The sequence below is a fragment of the Pan troglodytes genome, chromosome 14 (genome assembly GCF_028858775.2).
Source record: "Pan troglodytes isolate AG18354 chromosome 14, NHGRI_mPanTro3-v2.0_pri, whole genome shotgun sequence".
Taxonomy (NCBI): Eukaryota; Metazoa; Chordata; class Mammalia; order Primates; family Hominidae; genus Pan; species Pan troglodytes.
The window spans coordinates 118855446-118879568 of NC_072412.2; the positions used below are offsets into that span (position 1 = coordinate 118855446).

The 24123-nt window shown below is 45.9% G+C and overlaps 1 protein-coding gene across 5 annotated transcripts in view; it reads left to right on the forward strand.

The window, feature by feature from the left end:
- Nucleotides 1-24123, forward strand: part of CUL4A (cullin 4A) — a 58270-nt gene that overhangs the window by 14847 nt on the left and 19300 nt on the right. For 2 of the 5 annotated variants that reach the window (XM_003314218.6, XM_003314217.6), the window contains exons 4-15: nucleotides 6165-6234; nucleotides 7647-7720; nucleotides 11199-11361; nucleotides 11888-11977; nucleotides 13118-13200; nucleotides 14882-14949; nucleotides 17492-17610; nucleotides 21023-21215; nucleotides 22463-22567; nucleotides 23004-23114; nucleotides 23207-23292; nucleotides 24014-24121. In XM_003314218.6, coding sequence (XP_003314266.1) covers nucleotides 6165-6234; nucleotides 7647-7720; nucleotides 11199-11361; nucleotides 11888-11977; nucleotides 13118-13200; nucleotides 14882-14949; nucleotides 17492-17610; nucleotides 21023-21215; nucleotides 22463-22567; nucleotides 23004-23114; nucleotides 23207-23292; nucleotides 24014-24121 — 1270 coding nt within the window. The other 3 variants (XM_024348395.3, XM_024348397.2, XM_024348396.2) reach the window with 3 other exon arrangements.

The window sequence follows — 24123 nt, forward strand, 5'->3', positions numbered from 1 at the left end:
GTGAGCCACCGCGTCTGGCCTGTGATAAGGGTTTTCAAAGGTTCAGATAAGCTCCTGGGACCTAAAGAAAGAGCAGCTAGCCCACCTGTGTAGGGGAGCATTGCAGGGGCGAAGCGATGTCTGGGCCATGTCCTAAAGGACGGATGAGGAAGTGGCAGGCGCTGTGGGATGCCAAGGTGGCACAGGCCAGGGAGCAGCGTGGGCAGCCTTGGCGCTGAGGAAGCTTACTGGGCAGAAGAGCCAGGTATGCTGCTGGGTGTGGGAGAGTTGACCACTGACAGGATCCCTAAAGGGGAAAATGAGAGGAAGGTGGATGCTGAATTGTGGAGGAGCCTTTGTTGAACCAAGAGGTTGAGGTTTATCTGAAGGTGGAGATTGAGCCAAGGTGTTCAGGCACAGCATGGCTGGGTTATGTTGGTAAGAAGTTAGTGTGCCTGTGTGTGTGCACTGTGGTGTGAGGGGTCACACCACAATGGTTTGACTGGGCAGCAAAACCACAGAGTGGAATGGTAGCATCCTGCCAGCAAACCTCTTACGGTTCAGAGGGAAAGGATCTGACTGCTGTGGAAGGATGAACCAGACACGGATTGAGGCAGGGAGGGTCTGTCGTGGTCATGTTGATTTGGAAGGAGGAGACACGGATTGAGGCGGGGAGGGTCTGTCGTTGTCACGTTGATTTGGAAGGAGGAGACACGGATTGAGGCGGGGAGGGTCTGTCATGGTCATGTTGATTTGGAAGGAGGTGAGAAGGCACTCAGGTAGAGATGCCTGTTGTGCATTTGGGGCTGGAGACACAGATCCAGTGGCTCCAGACATGGATGAGATGCCCAGGAAAAATGAGCAGAGTGGCCAGACACAGTGGCTCACGCCTCTAACCTTCGCACTGCATTTTGGGAGGCCAAGTTGGGAGGGTCAGTTGAGCCCAAGAGTTCAAGAGCAGCCTAGACAACAATTAGCCGGGTGTGTGGTTCACACCTGTGGTCCCAGCTACTCTGGAGGCTGAGGTGGGAGGATTGCACGAGCCCAAGGAGGCCAAGGCTGCAGTGAGCTGAGGTTGCGCCCCTGCACTCCACCTGAGCGGCAGAGCAAGACCCCCATCTCTAAAAAGAAAATGAGCAGAGCCATCAGAGGAGGTGGATGAGGGCTGGTGTCAGGAAGATGAGAGGAGAACCTGGAGAGTCATCTTGTGGGAATCGAGGGGTGAGTTTAATATGGCAGGTGGCTTAGTGACCAGTAAGTAGAGTCTGAAGGGATGATGAGACCAGGAAGTGGCTGGTTACTGTGATGAAGGCTTTTAGGCTACATTCGTACGTTAACCTAGTAAACATGGGGTGTTTCTGTCCAACTCAGCACTGTGCATTGGGGACCAGGGACAGGCATGAATGGCACGGGTCCTGCTCTCAAAAAGCTTGTTTTTGCTGGAAGAGAGTTCTGACCCAGCCCCGTCTCATATGGGGAAATGTTAATGTGATGGCAGGTGCTGAGATACTGTGTGGCAGGGAGTATTCCAAGGTCTGCAGATTCAGATTTCTTTTGCCTCTGGGATATTCCAGTACTTCAAGTAACTCTACTTTCTAAGATTTAAGTAATTTGTTGTTGTTGTTGTTTTGAGACGGAGTTTCGCTCTTAATTGCCCAGGCTAGAGTGCAATGGCGCAATCTTGGCTCACCGCAACAACCTCCACTCCTGGGTTCAAGCGATTCTCCTGTCTCAGCCTCCCGAGTAGCTGGGATTACAGGAATGCACCACCACGCCTGGCTAATTGTGTATTTTTAGTAGAAACGGGGTTTCTCCACGTTGGTCAGGCTGGTCTCGAATTTGCGATCTTGGATTATCTGCCTGCTTCGACCTCCCAAAGTGTTGGGATTACAGGCGTGAGCCACCATGCCCGGCCAGATTTAAGTAATGTTATGTACCGATTATATTTTGGTTGTATGCTGATATTAGGTTATAGATGAAACCCATCAGATGTGCAGGTAGAAAAAGGGCTTTTGTGGAATTGAGTCATTCACTACCATCTTCTTCGTTTACCACATCCGTTTTCTTGTCTCACATGTTTGATAAATTCTGCACTTAGCTGTCCGTTTCAAAATAGATACCTGCTCTTGGTGACGTCCCTTCCTCAAAATAAAGGCCATTTGTACCCATGCACTCATACACATGCTCAGCCACAGGCAGCTGCTGCAGAACCCACACCACATGCTGCAGGACCACGTGCCACCCAGCCAAGCTACGTAGGCAACAGGAGCTCTTCAAAAATGTCAAGCCCGCAGAGTGTGGTGGCTTACGCCTGTAATCCCAGCACTTTGGGAGGCCAAGGCGGGCGGATCACGAGGTCAGGAGATCGAGACCATCCTGGCTAACACGGTGAAACCCCGTCTCTACTGAAAATACAAAAAAATTAGCCGGGCGTGGTGGCGGGCACCTGTAGTCCCAGCTACTCGGGAGGCTGAGGCAGGAGAATGGCATGAACCTGGGAGGCAGATCTTGCAGTGAGCCGAGATCGCACCACTGCACTCCAGCCTGGGTGACAGAGCGAGACTCCATCTCAAAAAAAAAAAAAAAGTCAAGCCAACTGTCCTCAGAATCTAACCTGTAGATAACTATAGATGAAACTCACATTTTCCTTCCCCTGGTTCACCTTGACAGCATTGCAGCTCTGGTCAGCCACAGAATGCCAGGCAGTGGTGGACACCATGATAGCCGTGTGGTCAGAAGGGAAGGGCACGGGAGTGAGCTGGGAACCTTGGCTGTTGGGGAAGTTGCAAAGCTCCAGTTTCCTCTAAGTGTGCCTTTATGATCCGCACTGGCGACAGCAGGCTTTGTCTTTCCTTAGAAAGACTTTGTGCCTGTTCTCACTTGACCAGATATCGTGTACGGAGCACTTGCTGGCAGTAGGCCAAGCTCTGCACATTCATGAATTGCTTTGTCTCACAACACCCTGAACCGTAGGTACCTTTATTGACCATATTTTCCAGATGAAGAGACGAAAGCCCAAGAGAACCCTGTTAATGCTCGGCCAGATCAGAGGAGACAAAACAGCACCCCTGCCTTCATGGGTTGTGTGGATGAATGAGGGTCGGCCTAGGGCTGTCCCCTCACGGTCTGTCCGGTCTGTCGGTACAGGCAGCAGATGGGCCACTTGTTCCTGAAATTGCAGAAGCAGATAACCAAGTGTAGAAAATGTATGTATCCCTCTTCTACCCCAACAGAAGCACCGTCTTTTTGCTTTTTCTTTTTCTTTTTAGTTACAGATATGATAGGTAGGTTTTTTTCTATGGTGTAAGCATTTCTGCTGTTGGATTTTGTTTGCTGTTTGAAGACCTGCCTAACTCGTCTCAGTAGGCTGTATAAATCGTTTAATGAAGATTGGCCCTTTTCTGAAGTGAGAAAAAGGATGGTTGCTGAAGAACCTATCTCGAGAATACACTATTGACAGACTCACGGTGTCTGTGTGTCTCACATCCTGGAATTACTTGCACACCATTGTGGCTATGTGTTATATCCCACAATATGGACTTGATTTTGATGTTTAGAAGGCCAAAGCTTACTTAGTAAATGCCACACTGATTTTAGCTTACCATTTTGTAGTTTTTTCTGTGGGAAATAACAAATTATTGATTGAGGATCTATATTGATTTTACAGAGCTATTTTAGGGGAAGTATTTCTCATTTAATGAACACTTTACATTGGACTTTCCATCGTAACAAGACACTGCCCCAGGTGGAACTCTGTCTTCACAACACCTGAGCTGCCCAGTGGTGTCAGATTGACTGGCGTCAGTTTAACCCCATTAAGGTTAAAGGATCTGTGCACCCTCATCTGGAAGCAAAGCTCCGCCTTCGGCTGGTGTGGCCCGCCTGCCAGCAGAGAGACTTGCTGGGAGATCCAGGCCGCAGTTCCCGTTCAGCTCCTGGAGTCAGAGCTGCAGGATGGCTGTTGGGGGTCCTTGAAGCCTGTCCAGATGCACTTGGGACGGGTTTTTTTGTTTTGTCCAGACTGTTTCTGTAGATTCCTAATATAATGAGCCATTATAATTTTGAACAATTTGTAAAGAGTACTTCCAGAGGAACCTGTTAACCATTCAACCATTAGGTCTTTGCTGTAAGTGTCTATTTTTAATTTTCTGGCAGTGCTTCTGAGAATTCTGCAAAGCCTCAAGAAAAAATAGAGTAAGCTGTCTTAGCCAGGCCCCTGTAGCTTTGGTCACAGCACTTCCTGGTGTGACAAGGACTCAGACCCCCCGGGAGCCCTTGGCTATCCTCAGCACCGTTTATTCCTCCTCAGGCTCTGCCTGGCACCCTACCCTCCCTGGCACTCTTTCTTTGTCAGGCCACTCTTTGCCACCCTGAGACTCCAGCTCATGTCTGATTTGTGCATCCTACTTAACTGATGTGTTTTTCCTCCTCTCTGTGTGTGAGGATGTTGTCACCACCTCATGTTGGCTCTTGAGTGTGAAGTGTCTTGCTGCACGGCAGAAACAGACCTAGAGAAGTCCCTTGGTTTGGCCAGTATTGTGTTGCTGACAGGCGGTGGATCAAGAGTTAAAATGTAGGAAGTCCACGTTCTGTCCACTTTGACAAGCCATTTTCTTAATCTGTACAAAGGGAACAATGTCTGCACCACGAGGTTGGGGAGATTTTCAGTGAGAGTGGATGTGAAGAGTGTTTCGTAAACCATAAAGCAGTTTATTGTCATTTATGATTCTCAGCTTTGCATGAACCTGAGGGACACCAGACCACTTGCTCTAGGAGCCCATATTCTGGGTTCTTTGTCCTAAACTACTTTTTGGACCTTTTCCTAAAAATACACATTCTAAGAGTCAAGGTAAGAGTGTTCCTAATTTGGTGCATGGATGAGAGTTCATGTTAGTTTTCATTGAGGCTGGAAGTTAAACCTGAGCCATTTTCGTGTCCAGCTGCACTTTGCCACAGGCTGGGCACACTGGCTCATACCTGTAATCCTAGCACTTTGGGAGACTGAGGAGGATTACTTAAGACCACGTGTTCAAGACCAGCCTAGGAGTATAGTGAAGTGCCATCTCTTTTAATTTTTAAAAAATAGTCCTAGTGAGTCTTACCAGGCCAGTCACCATCTCCAGGAGCCCCCCTGTGGGAGTATGTTCAGTGTCTGCCCTTTGTGAAGTGGGGCCTTTTGTCCGGCCACCTACTCCCAGGGCACTTATGGCCTGAGTGTGTTTCTGCCGGCAGGGACTTGAAGGTGTCTGGCAGTGAAGGAAGGAGAGGATGAAGGGAGGCTGGAGAGGGAGTGGCGAGCGGCCAGAGGCAGGCGGGGCCGTGGGAAGGGAAAGCAGCACAGGCAAGCTGAGTGCACATTGGTGATGAGATACAGAGATCCATGATTGAACTTCTAGTGTATCTTAGCCCACTGGGGCTGCCATGACAAAACACCATAGAGTGTGGCTCATCAACAGCAGGAGTCTGTTGCTCACAGCTCTGGAGGCTGGAGGTCCAGGGTCAAGGCACTGGCAGATAGCATGTCTGGTGGGGCCCCGCTTCCTGGTCCATAGCCAGCACCTTCTCACTGCATCCTTATGTGGTGGAAGAGGCAGGGGAGCTCTCTGGGGTCTCTTTTGTAACCCCATTCTTGAGGCTTGTCCACTCTCATGACCTAATCACCTCCCAGAGGCCCTGCCTCCTAACACCATTACCGTAGAGTGAGAGCTTCAGCCTATGAATTTTGGGGGGACATGAACATTCAAGACTAATATTCTTTCAGTATTCCAGTTACTGAATGGTGTGTAGTATTCAGTGGAGAAGGTAGCTGAAATTAAGGGGTTAAAATTGTAATAATGGCCGGGTGCGGTGGCTCACGCCTGTAATCCCAGCACTTTGGGAGGCTGAGGCCAGTGGATCACAAGGTCAGGAGTTTGAGATCAGCCTGACCAACGTGGTGAAACCCCGTCTCTACTAAAAATACAAAAAATTAGCTGGGCGTGGTGGCACACGCCTGTAATCCCAGCTACTCAAGAGGCTGAGGCAGGAGAATCGCTTGAACCTGGGAGGCAGAGGCTGCACTGCTGAGCTAAGATCGTGCCACTGCACTCCAGCCTGGGCGACAGAGCGAGACTCCATCTCAAAAAAAAAAAAGGTAATAATTAAATTGGCCAGCGTTTTTAAAGTTTTCCTTAGCAGATCTGTACAGACTCACTAGATAGTGTTTTATTTTTAAAGAAGATTAACACGTGCTGGCAGGACCACTGCAGACAAATGGTAAGCTTGTTCACTTTTTCATCAAAACACGACCTCATCCATCTTCCCTCACCCACATGATTGAGAGCTGAGACATAGAAGTTCTGTTGAGGATTCTGTCTGTGTTCAGTGCTGTGGTTGAACAGCACAATGAGAAAAGCAGGGAAGGTGAACTCCTCAGCTCCTGTGAGAGGGCACCACTGACCCTCTTGGCCTTCAGGTCCACACTCACAGTCTGCAGTGGTGACAGGGTTCTTAGATGCCTGCATGGGTCTCTAAATGTCTCTTTAAGCACAATTTACTCCTCAGAATCTAGCCTGAATCCCAAGTCTTTGCTGCAGCTGCACAACCAGCGTCTTAGGCTTTGTAGATGTCTTGGCTTTGACTTGACGTCATGTATACATTTTTAGTGTGACCTGGCCGTTAATTACTTAAGTGAGAGGAAAGACCGTATTAATAGCTTTCCTAAGTAGGTTGAAATCTTCCGTTTTCTAAATGATATCAGTAGGAGACGATGGGTGTGTTTCTTTTCTGGGCCAGGTAGCTGGCAGCTGCTAGAGCTCGCTGAGGGTCTGTTGGGAAGGGTTTGGTGAGATGCGTTCACAAGTCTCCCCAGCCAGGTAGTGGGCTCGATGGTAGGAGCACAGGACAGGACCAGGGATCATCCTGCATCCCTCACTCTGCTCGCAACGCAGAGTCAGAGACACACGTCCAAGAGCCTCATCATGTAACAGGAACTCAGGTTTTAAAAGCTTAGTGCATCTCCCTAATCTAGTAAGAAGTAGCACATCAGTCAAAAAAATGACCAAATTTAGGCCGGGCGCGGTGGCTCACGCCTGTAATCCCAGCTCTTTGGGAGGCCGAGGCGGGCGGATCACGAGGTCAGTAGATCGAGACCATCCTGGCTAACACGGTGAAACCCCGTCTCTACTGAAAATACAAAAAAAAAAAAAAAATTAACCGGGTGGGGTGGCGGGCGCCTGTAGTCCCAGCTACTCGGGAGGCTGAGGCAGGAGAATGGTGTGAACCCAGGCGGCGGAGCTTGCATATTGCGCCACCGCACTCCAGCCTGGGCGACAGACCGAGACTCCGTCTCAAGAAAAAAAAAAGAAAAATGACCAAATTTAAAAGATATCCTTTAGGCCTTGGCTGAACACAGGATCTCTTTAAAAAAAAAAAAAGAAAGAAAAAAAGATACCATTTTAGGCTAAGTGCGTTAAAATTCCTACAGTCAGATTTACAATATTAAAGAGATGGAAATCACATACCAAGGGGACAAAATTAACTTTAGAAAAAAAAATCAAACATGAGGGCTGTGGTGGATAGGAAACAGCTGTTGGATTTGAGACAGCTAGCATGGAGTTAAAAGGCCTGATCTTTCACATTTTGCTAGTAGAATTCATAAGTAAATGGTTCTCCTTTCTGCTGGTCAGATCATGATCAGAAGCATCTTCCTGTTCTTGGACCGCACCTATGTGCTGCAGAACTCCACGCTGCCCTCCATCTGGTGAGTGTCCTCACAGCGCAGAGCTGCGTCTTCCCTGCGGCTGATGCTTTTCGTCCCGTTTGTGTCTTCCGCAGGCTAAGATGGTAAAGTGTGTGTGATTACTTGTGCCTTCCTTTCTTCAGCCAAAATCATTAACGTGAACGTAGGAGTCCAGGTGGGTCTTAGCCTTGAAACACCAGGTGTCTAGCCAGCAGCAAGGAGTGGAGCAGGAAGCTGGGACAGGCGGCTGACTTTGGTCATGAGGGTGAAGACAGAGGGTCTTGGTTTCTCTCTGACGACTGGAGGTTGAGCCTGGAGCAGCTCTTTCCAGTGCTGCAGTTGAAACTCTGAGAAAGACTGCCTGCTGCCCGTGGGGTCGCAGCCCTGAGGCTGTGCGTCCCCTGTGGAATGGCTTGCTCAGCCTCCCGGCCTCCTGAGCACATAGCACTCATCATCCGTCATCTTTCGGGGACTGTATACACTAGGGGTTCTGGGGCCTTTCCTCAGCAGCATTCACAGTCACTGACCCCTACATGTCCTCTGCTGACCCCTGTGTGTCCTCTGTGACCACCCCATGGTGCTGAGTCCTGTCGCCTCCTGCAAGCCGACTTTGGACAAAAGCTGTGTCCGGTCTCACCGTCTGATTTGTCTTGTTCTCTGTTAATGTAGTGTTTCATTCTTCTCACATTCATACATAAAAGTGATGTCATGCCTTCTCATGAGCTTTAAACCCAAGTTCTTTAAAATGTGCCTGCTTTTCCTACCCCACCCACTGGGCACGCTGACCCAAGGCAATGTGATTTCTGCTTTCGCCATGTAGAGATTGCTCTTGTCTGAGATGTCGGTGACCTGCCAGTTACCAAATCCAGCAAGCATTTTTGTCCTTATTTTATACAATATCTATACAATTTTGGACACCCTGTCCTTGTTGAAGCTCCCATTAATGCCATTTGCCCTTCTAACTTCCTCATGGAACTCCCACACATCTCCTAGCAGGCATCCATGTAGTCTACGAGAAGGCAAACGCTGCACAGAAAAGACAGCCTGTGTTCCAGGAAAGAATGGAGATGATAAAAGTGATCATAGCAGATTATTTAGCATTTGCTCTGTGCAAGGGACTGTTTCCTACTAATGTATTTAATCCCTAGAACAGCTCTGTGGCGTGGCCATTGTCACTCCTATTTTATACAAACTAAGGCACATAAGTTAAAATAACTTGCCCTACCTCAGTTGTCTGGCCCATAGTCTAAATGCTTTTCAAAAATAATAATAATTATTATTATTATTATTATTATTATTTTTAGAGACAGAGTCTCACTCTGTTACCCAGGCTGGAGTGCAGTGGCACAATCATAACTCACTGCAGCCTCAAACTCCTGGGCTCAAGCGATCTTCCTGCGTTGGCCTCCCCTGTAGCTGGGACTATAGGCACGCACCGCCACATTCGACTAACTTCTAAAAAATTTTTTGTAGTGCCAGGATCTTGCTATGTTGCCCAGGCTGGTCTCGAACCCCTGGCCTCAAGCGATCCTCCCACCTCAGCCTCCCAAAGTGCTGGAATTACAGGTGTGAACCACCATGCCCGACACTAAACTCTTAATTTATAAACATAGTTTATACCATAACTGTCATACAAACTATAAACATTGTTTATAAAATAGAATAAATGATACCACCTCCAGTCTACCACAAGAGGCTAAAAACCTGAACGTGAGCATCATTACAAGAAGAATCCTGGTTGAGGTGTGTGTGGGCAATGCATGGTGAGGAGATACTTTGTCCATCTCTGGGATGGGGAGGAGGGCTGAGGGTGAACCTTGGCCTGTGCTTTGAAGAATGAGCAAAGGTGCTCAGGCAGCTAAGAAAGAAAGAGTAGAAGGAAGCAGTAAGTTCAAAGCCGAGTATCTCCTGCTAGTGATGGCTAGGACGGCAGCATGACCAGAAGAAGCCTGTGTGGGGAGTGGGAGGTGGGGAGGGATAGAGCTGATGAGGGCCCTGAAGGGTTTTTCAGCTGAGGTTGATGTTTTAAAGAGAAGATCCCAGTGGCAGGGTAGAGAGTCACACAAGTGGAGACCTAAGCCTTCCTAAGCACTGGCTACCTGCCTGGCACTGCCCCAAGGGCTTCAGAGGCAGGAACTAATAACATTTGATCCCCATTTTAACAGTTCAGGAAGGAAAGGCACAGAGACATTAAGCTTCTCACCCAGGGTCACACAGCTAGCAAGTAGTAGGGCCAAGATTCAAACCCAGGCAGCTGCCTCGAGCCCACAAGTCTGGCCGCTGCACCTTCCTGCTCCAACTGTGGTGAAGTGCACAGAAGACCTGGTGTGCAGCACACCCGGGAGCAACAGGAGAGGCCCATGGTGATGTGGGCAGTCAAGGGAGGTGCACGTCTCCACCATTGAGGTGGCTCCCAGGGCCCTCTGCACACCTGTGTGGCACCCATCACTGCGGCTGCCGCCACCACTGCCACCATAATATTATTAATAATATTACTACCACCACCACCCGCCTACCACTGTTACTACTGCCACCACCACCACCACCATTACTGCTGCCACCACTACCTGCCCACCACCATTACTGTCACCACTACCTGCCCACCACCATTACTGCCACCACCACCACCACCATTACTGCTGCCACCACTACCTGCCCACCACTATTACTGCTGCTGCCACCACCAGTATTACTGTCACCGCCACCACCGCTATTACTGCTGCCACCACCACCACTATTACTATTACTGCCACCACCAGCACCACTCCTGCCCTGATGTGCCAATTCCAGATTTCTGGCTGGAGCCCAGCATCTGTATTTTTGGCCCCTCCTTAATGGAGTACTTGGCCACTGGGGACAGTAGGAGTGTTGAAGCAAAGCACAGAGCCCACAAGATGGGTTTTGTGGACAGCCACTGGCAGCTGAACCATCTTCCTAACATTCCTCAGGCCATGAGCTGAGGACTGCGATGAACTCTGAAAGCTGTGCGTCACCTTCTCTTCTCAGGGGAAAGCAGCAAACGTTTGGTAGGAGAGCTCCCGGGGCTTGGAGAAGGGAAGCTGCTGGGACGTGCTCAGCAGAGGACACTGGGAAGAGAGTGTACCCTGAGGGCTGTTGGAGACGGTGGTGGGAGGGGCAGGTGGGGCAGGCAGGGTCATGGTGCCCAACTGCCTGAGTGTCTCCCGTCGCTCAGCAGGAAGGTGGCGAGGACCCCGGGCTTCTGCCAGCAGCTTGTGTGATACCAGTTTTACTGTCAGTGGCATGCATGACCTAGCAGTGTCTCCAGGAACGTGGAGCAGCTCTGTTTAAGGAAGGAAATACAAGGCACGCTAGACTGGCCGAGAAACAGAAGTTTTTAAAAGGAATTCTTGGCACCTAGATGTAGAGAATTAGCAACTTCACATTTTTGGGATGATATTGAATAGCATAGCTGGAGATTCACCCATAACTTCTAAAAAGCGAAACTAAAATGTAGTCCTGTTTCTTACTGTCTATACAGGGATATGGGATTAGAACTGTTTAGAACCCATATTATTAGTGATAAAATGGTTCAGAGTAAAACCATTGATGGAATCCTACTGCTGATCGAGCGCGAGAGGAGCGGCGAGGCCGTGGACCGGAGCCTGTTGCGGAGCCTGCTGGGCATGCTGTCTGACCTGCAGGTGAGTGCTGCCTGTGCGGAAGATACCTGGGTACCTGCCCAGCTACTTGCACCAGAATAAATGGTTGTACCAAAGATGTTAAACAATGAAATCATAAAGGCATTTGTTGAAGATAGGAGAGTCTTTAAAATCCCTAGAAGGGGAATAGCGCTCAAGCTAACACCACACCAGGTGCCACAAAAGAGAAGATAGATCAGTATCACTACATAAAATGCACCTTTTTCATGGAAAATATAAACAGAGACAAAACCAGATGACACGCTGGGGGAAAATATTAGCAACACACACAAAAGACAAAGGGCGAAGTTCTTTAGAGCAATAGGACCCCAAGGCACTAGAGGAAGAGAGCAGAGGAGGGCCTGCCCGGCCGTTTTGGGAAGGACAGTGCAGCCGGCCGGCTGGGTGGCCACAGGCGCCTCCAAGTTCAGGTCATGGCAGCCTGCCCCGTCAGAAACTGGGATGTGTTAGCACTTGTGAAGATAGTTTCCTTTACTGAAATTGGTCAATAACTCTGCTCGTTTCTTAGGTGTATAAAGATTCATTTGAACTGAAATTTTTGGAAGAGACTAATTGCTTATATGCTGCCGAAGGCCAAAGGTTAATGCAGGAAAGAGAGGTGAGATGATGCGATGTTTCCGAATCCCCTGGCTTCGTTTCTGCAGATGAGCACCTAGGAGGACTTTCCTCATGTTTGCCTTTTCACACACATGCAAATGTTTCATTGAAAATCTTCTGAAAGCTGCAATCTTGCCAGAATCCCCAGTAATGAGCTTCGTTCTTAGTATACTAAGAATTTAGTTTATGTGAACTTAGAAACTATTGCACTCCCCCCACAAGTAAAAAGCTGTAAGATCATTTCTGAAATAATTAAAATAACTCAAATTTAAGCAAGATGATAAAAACATACATGAAAACTTAAAAATATAAATGTAAATGATAAAATTTTTCATTTGTGTGAAGCACTGCAAAAAATTTTCCCAAAAAAAAAGCTGTGCGAAAAAACATGTAGTAGTAATAGGAACCCAAAAAACTTAATCACCTTTCCAGATACCAGAGCAAAATCATAAAGGAACCTGCCCCATAGACTGTCACCCAAATGGTGCGTGCTGCTGCTAGAATGGACCCTAGCCATTGGTTCCTTCATTCTGGCTTTGGAGAGGAAGTTTCATGTCAGATACTGAGCCCAGCTGCAGCTACCCCAGCAGAGCCTCAGGCCTTTCCTGCACTGTCTTGGGAAACATGGGGGTACTTTGAGGTCCCCAGCAGAGCCTCAGGCCTTTCCCACATTGTCTTGGGAAACATGGGCGTACTTTGAAGTCTCCTGCAACCGTGTTGTTTGGTGTCCCCCAAATGAACAACCAACTTGTTGACTTGCTTTTGCTGACCCAGCTGTGCGGGACAGGGTTGCCATTTAGCACCTCACCCTCCTACCAAGTGAGGCTCAGCTCCCTGTGGGCCCTGGGGATGGGAGGAGGGTGTGCACATCCCCGAAACTTGGTGGTGAGCAGGGACGAAAGAGAAGTGCAGCCTGGGCCCTGTTGTAGGATGGATGTTAATATCAGGGTCCTTTCTCCATGTCCCCCCCACACACATTTCCGTCCTACCTCTCCCTCCCTGTTAATCTGTGTTAATATTTGGCTTGAATATGTATTCTGCTTTTTAAAAAAATTACATGTAAGGAAAACAAAATCTCAGTTTCTTGGATAGTGTCGACATTCTTTTTGTTACTGATACGTTTAATTGTTTTGTTTGTAAGGTTCCAGAATATCTTAACCATGTAAGTAAACGCTTAGAGGAAGAGGGAGACAGAGTAATCACTTACTTGGACCACAGCACACAGTAAGTACCGTTTGCTCGCTGAGCGTTCGTATCTTCACCGTGGCTGGAAGGTTCTCCTGGCTGGTTATTGAAATAAAGGGTGTCTTTGTCAATTCATTCAGTACTAAGAGTGTTTTTGCACCTAGCATATTTTACTTTGTTATTTGTCATTATTTGGCATTCACAAATTACAGTTTTTACCCAGTGCCTTGTCATGAGTTACGTCTAAACAGAGTAAATCTTGCTGAGATACTTGGCATCTTTGAGTTTTGAGACGGTCTATTTATGTTAATGGAGTATCACTGAATATTAGGTTATTTTGATTGTGCATTCTCTGTTACACATTTTATATCGCTTTAATTTTATTTATGGTGCTGTCACACAATTTTCTCTTTTCATCTTATGTTTTTTTCCTGCAAACCTGAGGTTGATGAGTAGCTAGGGAAACAAAAAGGGAGAGATTATGTGAGCGTGCGTGTCAGGCACAGAGTGTCCATATGATGGGAGGCAAGGACAGAGGCAGAGGGGACAGCAAGGGAGAGAAATGAAAATGATACAGTGTGCAGCTGGGCACGGTGTCTCACGCCTGTAATCCCAGCACTTTGGGAGGCTGAGGTGGGCAGATCACAAAGTCAGGAGATCGAGACCATCTTGACCAACATGGTGAAACCCCGTCTCTACTAACAATACAAAAAATTAGCCGGGCGTGGTGGCGGGAACCTATAGTCCCAGCTACTTGGGAGGCTGAGGCAGGAGAATGGCATGAGCCCGGGAGGCAGAGCTTGCAGTGAGCCGAGATCACGCCACTGCACTCCAGCCTGGGCGACAGAGCAAGACTCCGTCTCAAAAAAAAAAAAAAAAAGAAAGAAAATGATACAGTGTGCAGAACTGGACCCAGTAGGGAATGATAAAATGTACAGATGTGCAGAACAGGACTTGGTAGGACTCAGCAGAGAAAACAGGAGGAGAGATGAAAATGATACGGTGTGCAGAACTGGACTCAGTAAGGTACGGAAAGGGGCAGGATTATGACAGAATCCAGCACAAAAACAGAGAGGGTGCAGAAGAAGAGATTTGGTCACTTAGACGTGTGGAGTTGGAGGAGCCTGTGGGAAATCCAGGATCTCGAGCCAGGCCAGGGTGGCTCGGGGGCCATGTTGTGCTTCCTTCCAACTGGGAGCAGAAGAGCAGCCCCCGGGAGACTGGGAAGCAGCAGCCAGGGAAGTCCGGGGGAAATAGTGGAGAGAGCGGCAGCCACAGCGAAGCCCCACAACCAGGGTGTGCAGGTCACACACAGCTTCCCTGAGCCCTTTCTGCTCGTGTAGGAAGCAGAAGGCGGAATGTCGGCTCTGCCCTTCTCCGTAAGATGGTGCATTAAAACGTTCCTTATAAACTGGAAATGAAGGCTTGGGAAGATGGCTAAAATCAGCAATCCTTGGAATAACGCAGAAGCATCCCTGCTTCCCTGGGCCCGCCCGTGGGCCTGCTTGTGCTGTTCAGTAGGTGGTTTTTAGAAAGGGCTTCCTTCAGTGTCATTAGCAACAGGAGTCGTCGTCCGTTTGCATGAGGAAATGTTCTTAACCTTCCGTTTCTGATTGCCTCTAGACTGCATCTGTCATAGACAAATGCCCCCATCTTTTACAGAGAACCAGTCTCTTCTTTAAACTTTACTTCTAACGCTTATTCTTTTTACCTTATATAGGAAACCACTGATTGCTTGTGTGGAGAAACAGCTATTAGGAGAACATTTAACAGCAATTCTGCAGAAAGGTAGATTTCCTAACTCTTGTGCAAATTAAACTGAACAATTATCCTTAGTTCATTAGGAAAGTAAAGGGGGCATTACAAATAGCAATGTTAGGACGTTTGTTATTTTCATAAGACAGTCATTAAAAATCTTTTCTAATGAACATGTTAGCCATCCACGGGAGAAAAAAAAATCAGTAAGAGAAATAATGGAAGGCACCTAGTGGAACTACATTCACTGCTAAAACCCCAGTGGCAAGAAGGCCCGGCAGACCTTCTGTACCACACTCATGCTGAAACATGGGTGCAGTGAGCCTGTTGCAGCTCTCTGAGCAGACTCATTTCCTGTGTCCGGCCATTCTTCATGCACACTCGGATGTAGGGGACTCGGGGAGCTGTTCGGGCTGTTAGATTTTCGTGAGGCTTCCCTCACCTGCGGACTTCGTGCATCTTAGTGTCAGATGAACTACCGACTAGGTGGTCTGCTTAAGCAGAGTATACTTTTCTCCTGGTTTTCTGGAAGAGAAGAGCATGTGTTCTAGTGCTGACGGCGCGGCCTTCACGTCCGCTTCTCCCCAAGTGGTGGCAGTACCTGGCCACAGGAAGATGGCTTCTAGCAGCTTGCATCTTTAAAATTGATGCTGATGTCTTACCTCAATCTTTGTTTATTGCTGTTTTTTCTAGGCTTCAAAGTGTGCTAAATTCTGTGAAAATTACAATGAGCAGTCTAACCTTTGTAACACTTTAGTACTTACTGGGACATTTCACTGTTACCATTTGAAACAATGTTACCTTCTGAAAGTCATTTTAAATGTATTTGGAAAATACGAGACTTTTTTCAAGCCATTGGAAACCTTAAAGTTTAATTTTGAGAAGGCCCTAAATGGTATTCAAATATATTCTGCTTTGGGTTCTACATTGTCAGATAATAGTATTATGGCTAATGAGATACTTAAGTGAAACCAGAATAAAACCAAAAGGGAGGACAATTAACATGATTGAGCATCTCCTGTTACAAACAACTCCACTTGATGTGAATATCTTTTAAAACAATTCTGTGAAATCATTATCCCCATTCTACAAATAAGAAAACCAGGGCTTAAAACAGCCAGATGTTGGTGCCTGGAATCACATTGCTTGTGAGCTGAGAGTCACGGGTCCAATCTGGTTATGATGTTTCTGCTTATTCCACACTGAAACCTACACATCACCTATCCACCTAAAAACAAATGCATTCAGAATTTGTGTCAGGTGTTTTTATGAAAGGAGTCACTTTATAAGAAAAAAGGCCAGGCATAGTGGCCCATACCTGTGACATCAGCACTTTGGGAAGCCAAAGTATCACTTTGGATCACTTGAGCCCAAGAATTCACGACCAGCCTGGGCAACAAAGAGAGACCCTGTCTCTACCAAAAAAATAAAAATAAAAATTTTTTTTAAAGCCACAGGTGGTGCATGCCTAGGGTACCAGCTACTCAAGAGGATGAGGTGGGAGGATCACTTTGGCCCAGGGGGTTAAGGCTACAAAACTACAAAAACCTGGGTGACAAAGCAAGAGACCTGTCTCAAAAAAAAAAGAGAAAAAAGATTTCAAGTAAATAGTAGAAATTTGCATAAATTGTTCCAGTGCATACTTTGTTAAGCAAAATTATTTAAAGAAAATGGTAAATTATATATGTAAAAGCTTACCCTAAATTTTATTAGAAATATTTTAAAAATTAAAAAGATACTTTTGAATTCTTAAGACATGGGTTTTAGTAAAATAAAGTATAAAAAGTTTGTGTCAGTAGATCAGAATGTAATTGAGAGAAATAAACATTTGGAACTCTAGGTAAGGATTGTAATTATAGCCCCACCATGTGTTTGCACACAACTTGAAACCTCCTCGTTTGTGTGAACATCGTGCCCATTGTAGGCAGAATCTGAGACTTTGTGAATTGTATGACTGTTCACCATTTTATGCTTTAACCTGGCTGCCTCTCAGTAGTTATCATAAAGCAAGTATTTAGAAAATCTATGAGAGTTTTTCTAATTGAGGTATGGTTTTAGAAAACCGTTATAGATATTAAAAATCTAAAACACTGAAAACTTTTTTAAATGCTGTGTTAAACACTTCAAAATATCCGATGATGTTTTTCTCTTATAGTTTACTATAGGTGTGAATAAATTTAATCCACTATAAATTAGATTTGATAGCTTGTCCTTTTACATTGTCTGGCCGATGGACTAAATCAGAAGTAGATTGAGAACATGAACCTCCCAGGTTAAATAGTTGGTGTAAACTGGATTTTCTGACTTGCTAACTTAAGTGAAATAAGAGGGCTTCAATGACATGAAGAAGTAAATAATACATCTTCCAACATACTCAGAGAAAATGAGGTTCACCTAATAGGATCCATCTCAGATATTTAACCAGATCAACCTGCTCATGTAGAGGCAGCGATATGGAGACCCGCCCAATTTCTAAGCGGTGTATTGACGTTCTTATGGTGCACGCTGTATTCTAGTTGAGTTGTTGTTAATGCTGCCCATGCTGTACTCTGCTGACGTGTACTGCACATCTCAGGGCTCGACCACTTACTGGATGAGAACAGAGTGCCGGACCTTGCGCAGATGTACCAGCTGTTCAGCCGGGTGAGGGGCGGGCAGCAGGCGCTGCTGCAGCACTGGAGCGAGTACATCAAGGTACTGGCGGGGTTTTGAGGCCGCGGGCGTGGGCATTCCCTGCAGGGAGCAGAGCCCCTCCTGAGAACGCCTAGTGTGCCCTGGCAAAGGGAACTGGGCTGCTGGAGGGCCCGTCTGCATTTTCATCACAGATGATAGGGTGGACGGTAGGCTTCCATCTGCTTCCCAATCACCAGTGTGAATTTGCTTTTTAGGATAACACCAGCAGTGATTAGCACCATCAAGGTAGAAAGTATAACTTAAAGAACAACTGTTTTGCTCTTCTTCATCAGCATAAATATTGGTTTAATTCTAAATCATGATTTTTCCTAAAGTAATCATTTTTGTAAATCTGCTTGTCAGACATGATCTCCTCATGCCCTTTCCTCAGTGAGAAATATTATATATTTGGCATATCGGGTTGCTTTATAGACTTTATTTCTTAACGGTCCAAATTTAGGATTTATTACTTAAACTTTCACTTTCATGTTTCGAAAGCATTTCTTTGGCATCCCTAACAAGCCCAGTCCAACCCGTCGTAGAGTGGCTTCTTGGGCAGTACCCTGAGTTTTCACATGTCCTGCCCAGGAGAACGGCCCCTTGGTGCTGACATAGGACCTCCCTGAAGACTAGGGGCTCTCGGCCCAGGGCACCACCCCACCAAGGGGACATTTGTTGATGTCTGGAGACATTTGTGGCTGTCTGAACAGAGAGGGTGCTGCTTGCTTTGCTGGGCAGCACCAGGGGTGCTGCTGAATGCACAAGGCAGCCCTCACCACAAAGAATCACCTGCCCAGAGGGCCAGAGTTACCCAGCCCAAGAAACCTGCTGAAGACCCTCTAATGAGAAGCCATTCTCCAGATGCCCCTCACAGAAACAGGAGAACTGAGGCAGACATCAGGGCCCCTTCACAGATAGCTCGTGTTTTCAGGATGTGCCAGTTGCCTAGCATGAATTTTCCAGCTTAAATGGTGAACATTTAGCAAAAGTCTGTGTTTTTGCTTGCTGGTGACTATTCTTAAATCCCATAATGAAAAGATAAACAAAATTTCCAGAGAATTACGCTGAGAGGAAAAAAAGAAAAGCCAATCACAGATACTTAACATGTTATTGCATAACATTTTGGAAATGACAAAATTTAGAAATGGAGGATAGATGAAAAGTTACCAGGGTGCAGGGATGGGGCGGGGTGTGTGGTTATAAAAGGCCCCAGGAGGTAGCCTTCTGCGGGAACAGTCGGGGTTTTGGCCGAGGTCTAGATGTGCACACCCAGATGAGTTACGAGTAAACTGGGCCATGTGAAAAAGACTGGTGTGTTGTCAGTGTCAGAATCCCAGTTGAGATACTGTTGTGTAGTTTTGCAGACCGTTGCCATTGGAGGAAACTGTGGAAACAAAGATACTGGGATTGCTTTGCTATTTTTACTATTATGCAGATCTTTCATTATCTGAATAAAGATTTCCGTTAAATAAAAAAGATAAAGCTTACATGCTGCTTTCTGGAATAATCAGCCCTGAAGTCATGTATCAGTCCAGCTGTGGAAAGCCAGCACTCACAGCACCCCTCCCCACAAGGTCTCGTACAGTGATAGAACTGGAAGTTATAACTGAGTCACACTAAACTGGCCATAAAGCTACTGAAGATTTAGGTTTTTTGCCAGTGAGACAGTCTTCAGGGGATGGGAATGTGTGCTAAAAACTAGGAAAAGTTCACCTTTGCAGTTTCCAGTCTGGGTAATAAAAATCAGTGAGTGACCATCACCCCTGAGTGTCAGCAATAAGTAGTTATGCTGTAACAAAATAGTAGTTTATATTCAACTCCACATGCCGTTATCAAAATAAAGCTGGGCCTTGTAGTGTATGTGCATTATTTCAAAATGCAGTTAGCACCAAAGGGTGTAGAGTAAGAGGTAAGTCCCTCCCACACCTGCTAGCCACACACTGCCCCTCTCTGGGAGAGTCTGTGCCCTTTCTGTTGGCATCTTTTTTTTTTTTTTTTTTTTGAGGTGGAGTCTCACTCTGTCATCCAGGCTGGAGTGTAGTGGCGTGATCTCAGCTCACTGCAACCTCTGCCTCCTGGGTTCAAGCAGTTCCCTGCCTCAGCCTCCTGAGTAGCTGGGATTACAGGCTCCCGCCACCACACCTGGCCAATTTTTGTATTTTTAGTAGAGATGGGGTTTCACCATATTGTCCAAGCTGGTCTTGGAACTCCAGACCTTGTGATCCACCCACCTTAGCCTCCCAAAGTGCTGGGATTACAAGTGTGAGCCACTGTGCCCAGCCTTCTGTTGGCATCTTTCCACCAGCCAGCTACCTCGCGTGTGTGTGTGATGTGTGAGTGCACATGTGCATTCTATTGAGACGAATTTTTTAAATCCAGTCATTGTATTCAGTTCCTCTTCGGCATATATAGTTTATATCATCAAATGTTAACTGTTTATTAGTGCCCTACACAGACTTTTAGGAATGTTTAATATAACAGTTTTAAATTAAAAATACAAACTAGGCTAGGCACAGTGGCTCACGCTTGTAATCCCACCACTTTGGGAGGCCAAGGCAGGCAGATCATGAAGTCAAGAGATCAAGACCATCCTGGCCAACATGGTGAAACCCCGTCTCTAGCTGGGTGTGGTGGTGTGCACCTGTAGTCCCAGCTACATGGGAGGCGGAGGTTGCAGTGAGCCGAGATCACGCCACTGCACTCCAGCCTGGTGACAAAGCGAGACTCCATCTCAAAACAAAACAAAAAAAAGTACAAACTAAAAAAGTGATCATGGTTAGAAGTGATGGAGAAGGAAAACTAGCTAAGAAGTCCCAAGAGGTATATTGAATTAATAGGAATTAACTTGTCTTGGAGGAACTTACACATAAACATTCTTTAAAAAGCAACGGACATTTTCCAGTCGTTTGTAAGTTCTCTCAGAAACAGAATCGTAAGACCAATGCATTAATTGTGTATTTAATTGTATATTCACACCAAGCACAGGGGCTCATGCCTGTAAACCCAGCACTTTGGGAAATCACAGTGGGAGGATTGCTTGAGGCCAGGAGTTCGAGACCAGCCTGGGCAACATGACCCCGTCTCTACAAAACTTTAAAAAGATGGGCCAGATGTGGTGTCCTGAGCCTGTAGCACCAGCTACTCAGGAGGCTGAGGTGGGAGGATTGCTTGAGCTTGGGAGGTTGAGGCTGCAGTGAACCATGATTGCACCACCGCACTCCAGCCTCGGCCGCAGAGTGAGGGCCTGCCTCAAAAAAAAAGTGTATTCACTTAATTTTTGAAATGTGAATTCAATTTGTGAAACTTTTAAAGTTATTGAGTATTTACTACTAAGAGTAATTATGTTAAACTATCCTGATTATATGATAGCAGGAGAAGATACTGTTTGCTATTGTAAACATGTTGCTGAGTTGGTATTGATTTGCTTTTGTAGACTTTTGGAACAGCGATCGTAATCAATCCTGAGAAAGATAAAGACATGGTCCAAGACCTGTTGGACTTCAAGGACAAGGTGGACCACGTGATCGAGGTCTGCTTCCAGAAGAATGAGCGGTTCGTCAACCTGATGAAGGAGTCCTTTGAGACGTTCATCAACAAGAGACCCAACAAGCCTGCAGAACTGATCGGTAGAAAAATACTTGTTTTTTTTGTTTGTTTGTTTTTGAGACAGTCTCACCCATTTCTAGACAATTTTTTAATATGGGAAAATAAGGCAAAATCAACCAAAATGTTCAAGCTGCTCAAGGGGTGTGTGGAAAGCGTTTTTATCAAGTCTTATTAGGACACACATTTAAAAACCGACACACCTGCATGCATGGGTGGAGGAGGGCATTTCCATAAGGGAAGATGAGGTAAGAATTTAGAAAAGAAATGATGCTTCACTTCGCCAAAGAAGGGAGGGGTGATCACCATCTTTGTATCCTCTAATCCATATTAAAATAGGATAAAACCAGATGAGATCTCAAATGATAATACTATTTTTAAGCTGTACAATTTTTTCACAATAATATCAAAATATATTTCAGAATTCATAGGCTTTCTCTAGTCAGTAAAAATTTTTTTTTAATTCGAAGGAGAAAGGGGGCAAAGAGCTGAAATACGACGATACTAGATTGACTGTTGATTACTGCTGAAGATGTAAGATGGAACATGGAGCTCATTGTGCAATTGTCTGCTTTTCTGTGTGTTCAGAATATTCCATTACAAAATGTTTAAAAGAAAAAAACTAACAAAAACAGCAACAGAAGGAATTCAGGAGGCAGTTTACTTTGGCTTTTGTTCCTCTGTATCATTTGTGGTTTCTCTAAAGCAAAGGGATGTTGAGCTCTTGGGAGTTTGGGCTTCTGGAAGTCTTGGGTTCTCCCATCACATGGGGACTTTGGTCCTCCCTCCCAAGCCACCTGACGATGGCTTGTGCAGCCTCAGAAACAGGAAGCCCGAGTAGAAATGCTTTCACCCTGCGTTGCCACCTTGGATGCCCTGAGAAAGTCTTTCTCTTTGAGAATGTCTCCTCTGCATTCATGACACCAGATCCTAGAAATAGGCACTCCAGCGTCCGGGGCAGTCATGTCCTGAAACCTGAGCATGTATTTGCTGAAGTCATTTTATTTTGAAATTCAGAGATTGCATTTAAAGATAAGAAAGATATTTAAACCTGCTTTAAACATTCAGTCCTGGCTTCATTAAAATTTTGGTAAGTATTTACTCTCACTTGACTTGCGAAGTACTTACCATAGAAAATCAGATATTTGTTTTTTTGTCATATAGTCATTTTGGGAAGGTTCCAGAATGTTCCTGTACAATGTTGCTAATAGAAATTGAAGATGCTCTCTTTTTCTAGTTTAGAGTATTTACTATATGTTTATGCTCACAGCAAAGCATGTGGATTCAAAGTTAAGAGCAGGCAACAAAGAAGCCACAGACGAGGAGCTGGAGCGGACGTTGGACAAGATCATGATCCTGTTCAGGTTTATCCACGGTGAGACTTGGGCACTCAGAAAATGCTGCATAATCAAGAGGTGTAAACAGGCCCTGCTTTCTCAGAGGAGGTTTAGCATGAGAATGTCAGTATCAGTAGAGCCAGTTTGCATTAGAATGAACACTTTTCATCCTTGCTAACATGGTGAAACCCCGTCTCTACTAAAAATACAAAAAATTAGCCAGGCGTGGTGGCAGGCGCCTGTAGTCCCACCTACTTGGGAGGCTGAGGCAGAGAATGGCGTGAACGCGAGAGGCGGAGCTTGCAGTGAGCCGAGATTGCGCCACTGCACTCCAGCCTGGGCAACAGAGCAAGACTCCGTCTCAAAAAAAAAAAAAAAAACACTTTTAAGGGTTTTCAGCAGTTGAAGTTTGAAGTTTAACATTTGCTTATCAACTCTCTGATGTCTTGATTATTCTCATCTGGTTATAAATAGGTAAAGATGTCTTTGAAGCATTTTATAAAAAAGATTTGGCAAAAAGACTCCTTGTTGGGAAAAGTGCCTCAGTCGATGCTGAAAAGTCTATGTTGTCAAAGCTCAAGCATGGTAAGCATGTGGGGCCTGGGCTCCTCCCCTGTAACTGAGGGTTGCTGCCCCTTGTGTTACCCCGATCTCACTCCCTCCTTTGCTGTGTCCAGAGTGCGGTGCAGCCTTCACCAGCAAGCTGGAAGGCATGTTCAAGGACATGGAGCTTTCGAAGGACATCATGGTTCATTTCAAGCAGGTGAGTTGTGTTTCTTAGGTAAAGCGGCTTTTTAAAAAGTATCTGTTACTGTGGTGGCTCATGCCTGTAATCCCAGCACTTTGGGAGGCAGAGGCAAGAGGTGTTCTTGAGGCCAGAAGTTCAAAACTACCCTGATCAACATAGCAAGACCCAGTCTCTACAAAAGAAAAAATTTTTAAATGAACAGGTAGTCCTAGCTACTGGGGTAGGGCTGAAGTGAGAAGATCACTTGAGCCCAGGAGTTTGAGGCTGCAGTGAGCCGTGACTGCACCACTGCGCTCCAGCCTGGGCAACAGAGTGAGACCTTGTCGTGGATGGCTGGATAGATAGATAATACATAGACAGAGATAGCAGTACCTTGTCATAGATAGATAAATAGATAAGGTAGATAGATTCAATAGATTAGATAGAAAGAATGAATCTCACTCTGTAAGAAAAAAATTACACTATTAACGTTTCACAAGTAAATTTTAAAAGAAGAAAAAGAAGATCTAAACGTGTGGCAAGAATTTTATTTCAGTGAGTCTGGTGGTGACACCTGAAGAAGGGAAAAAGGCAGTCCTAGTGAGGCATTGGGTTTCATGGAATACATTCTGGGGACTGAGATAAATTCTAACACAGATGAAACTTTATATTGAAAATTACACGGTTTATTTTGTTTTAGGTTAATTATGTTTTATTACTTTCTCAAAATGATTGTCTTGGATTTCTCTGTTTTTAGCATATGCAGAATCAGAGTGACTCAGGCCCTATAGACCTCACAGTGAACATACTCACAATGGGCTACTGGCCAACGTACACGCCCATGGAAGTGCACTTAACCCCAGAAGT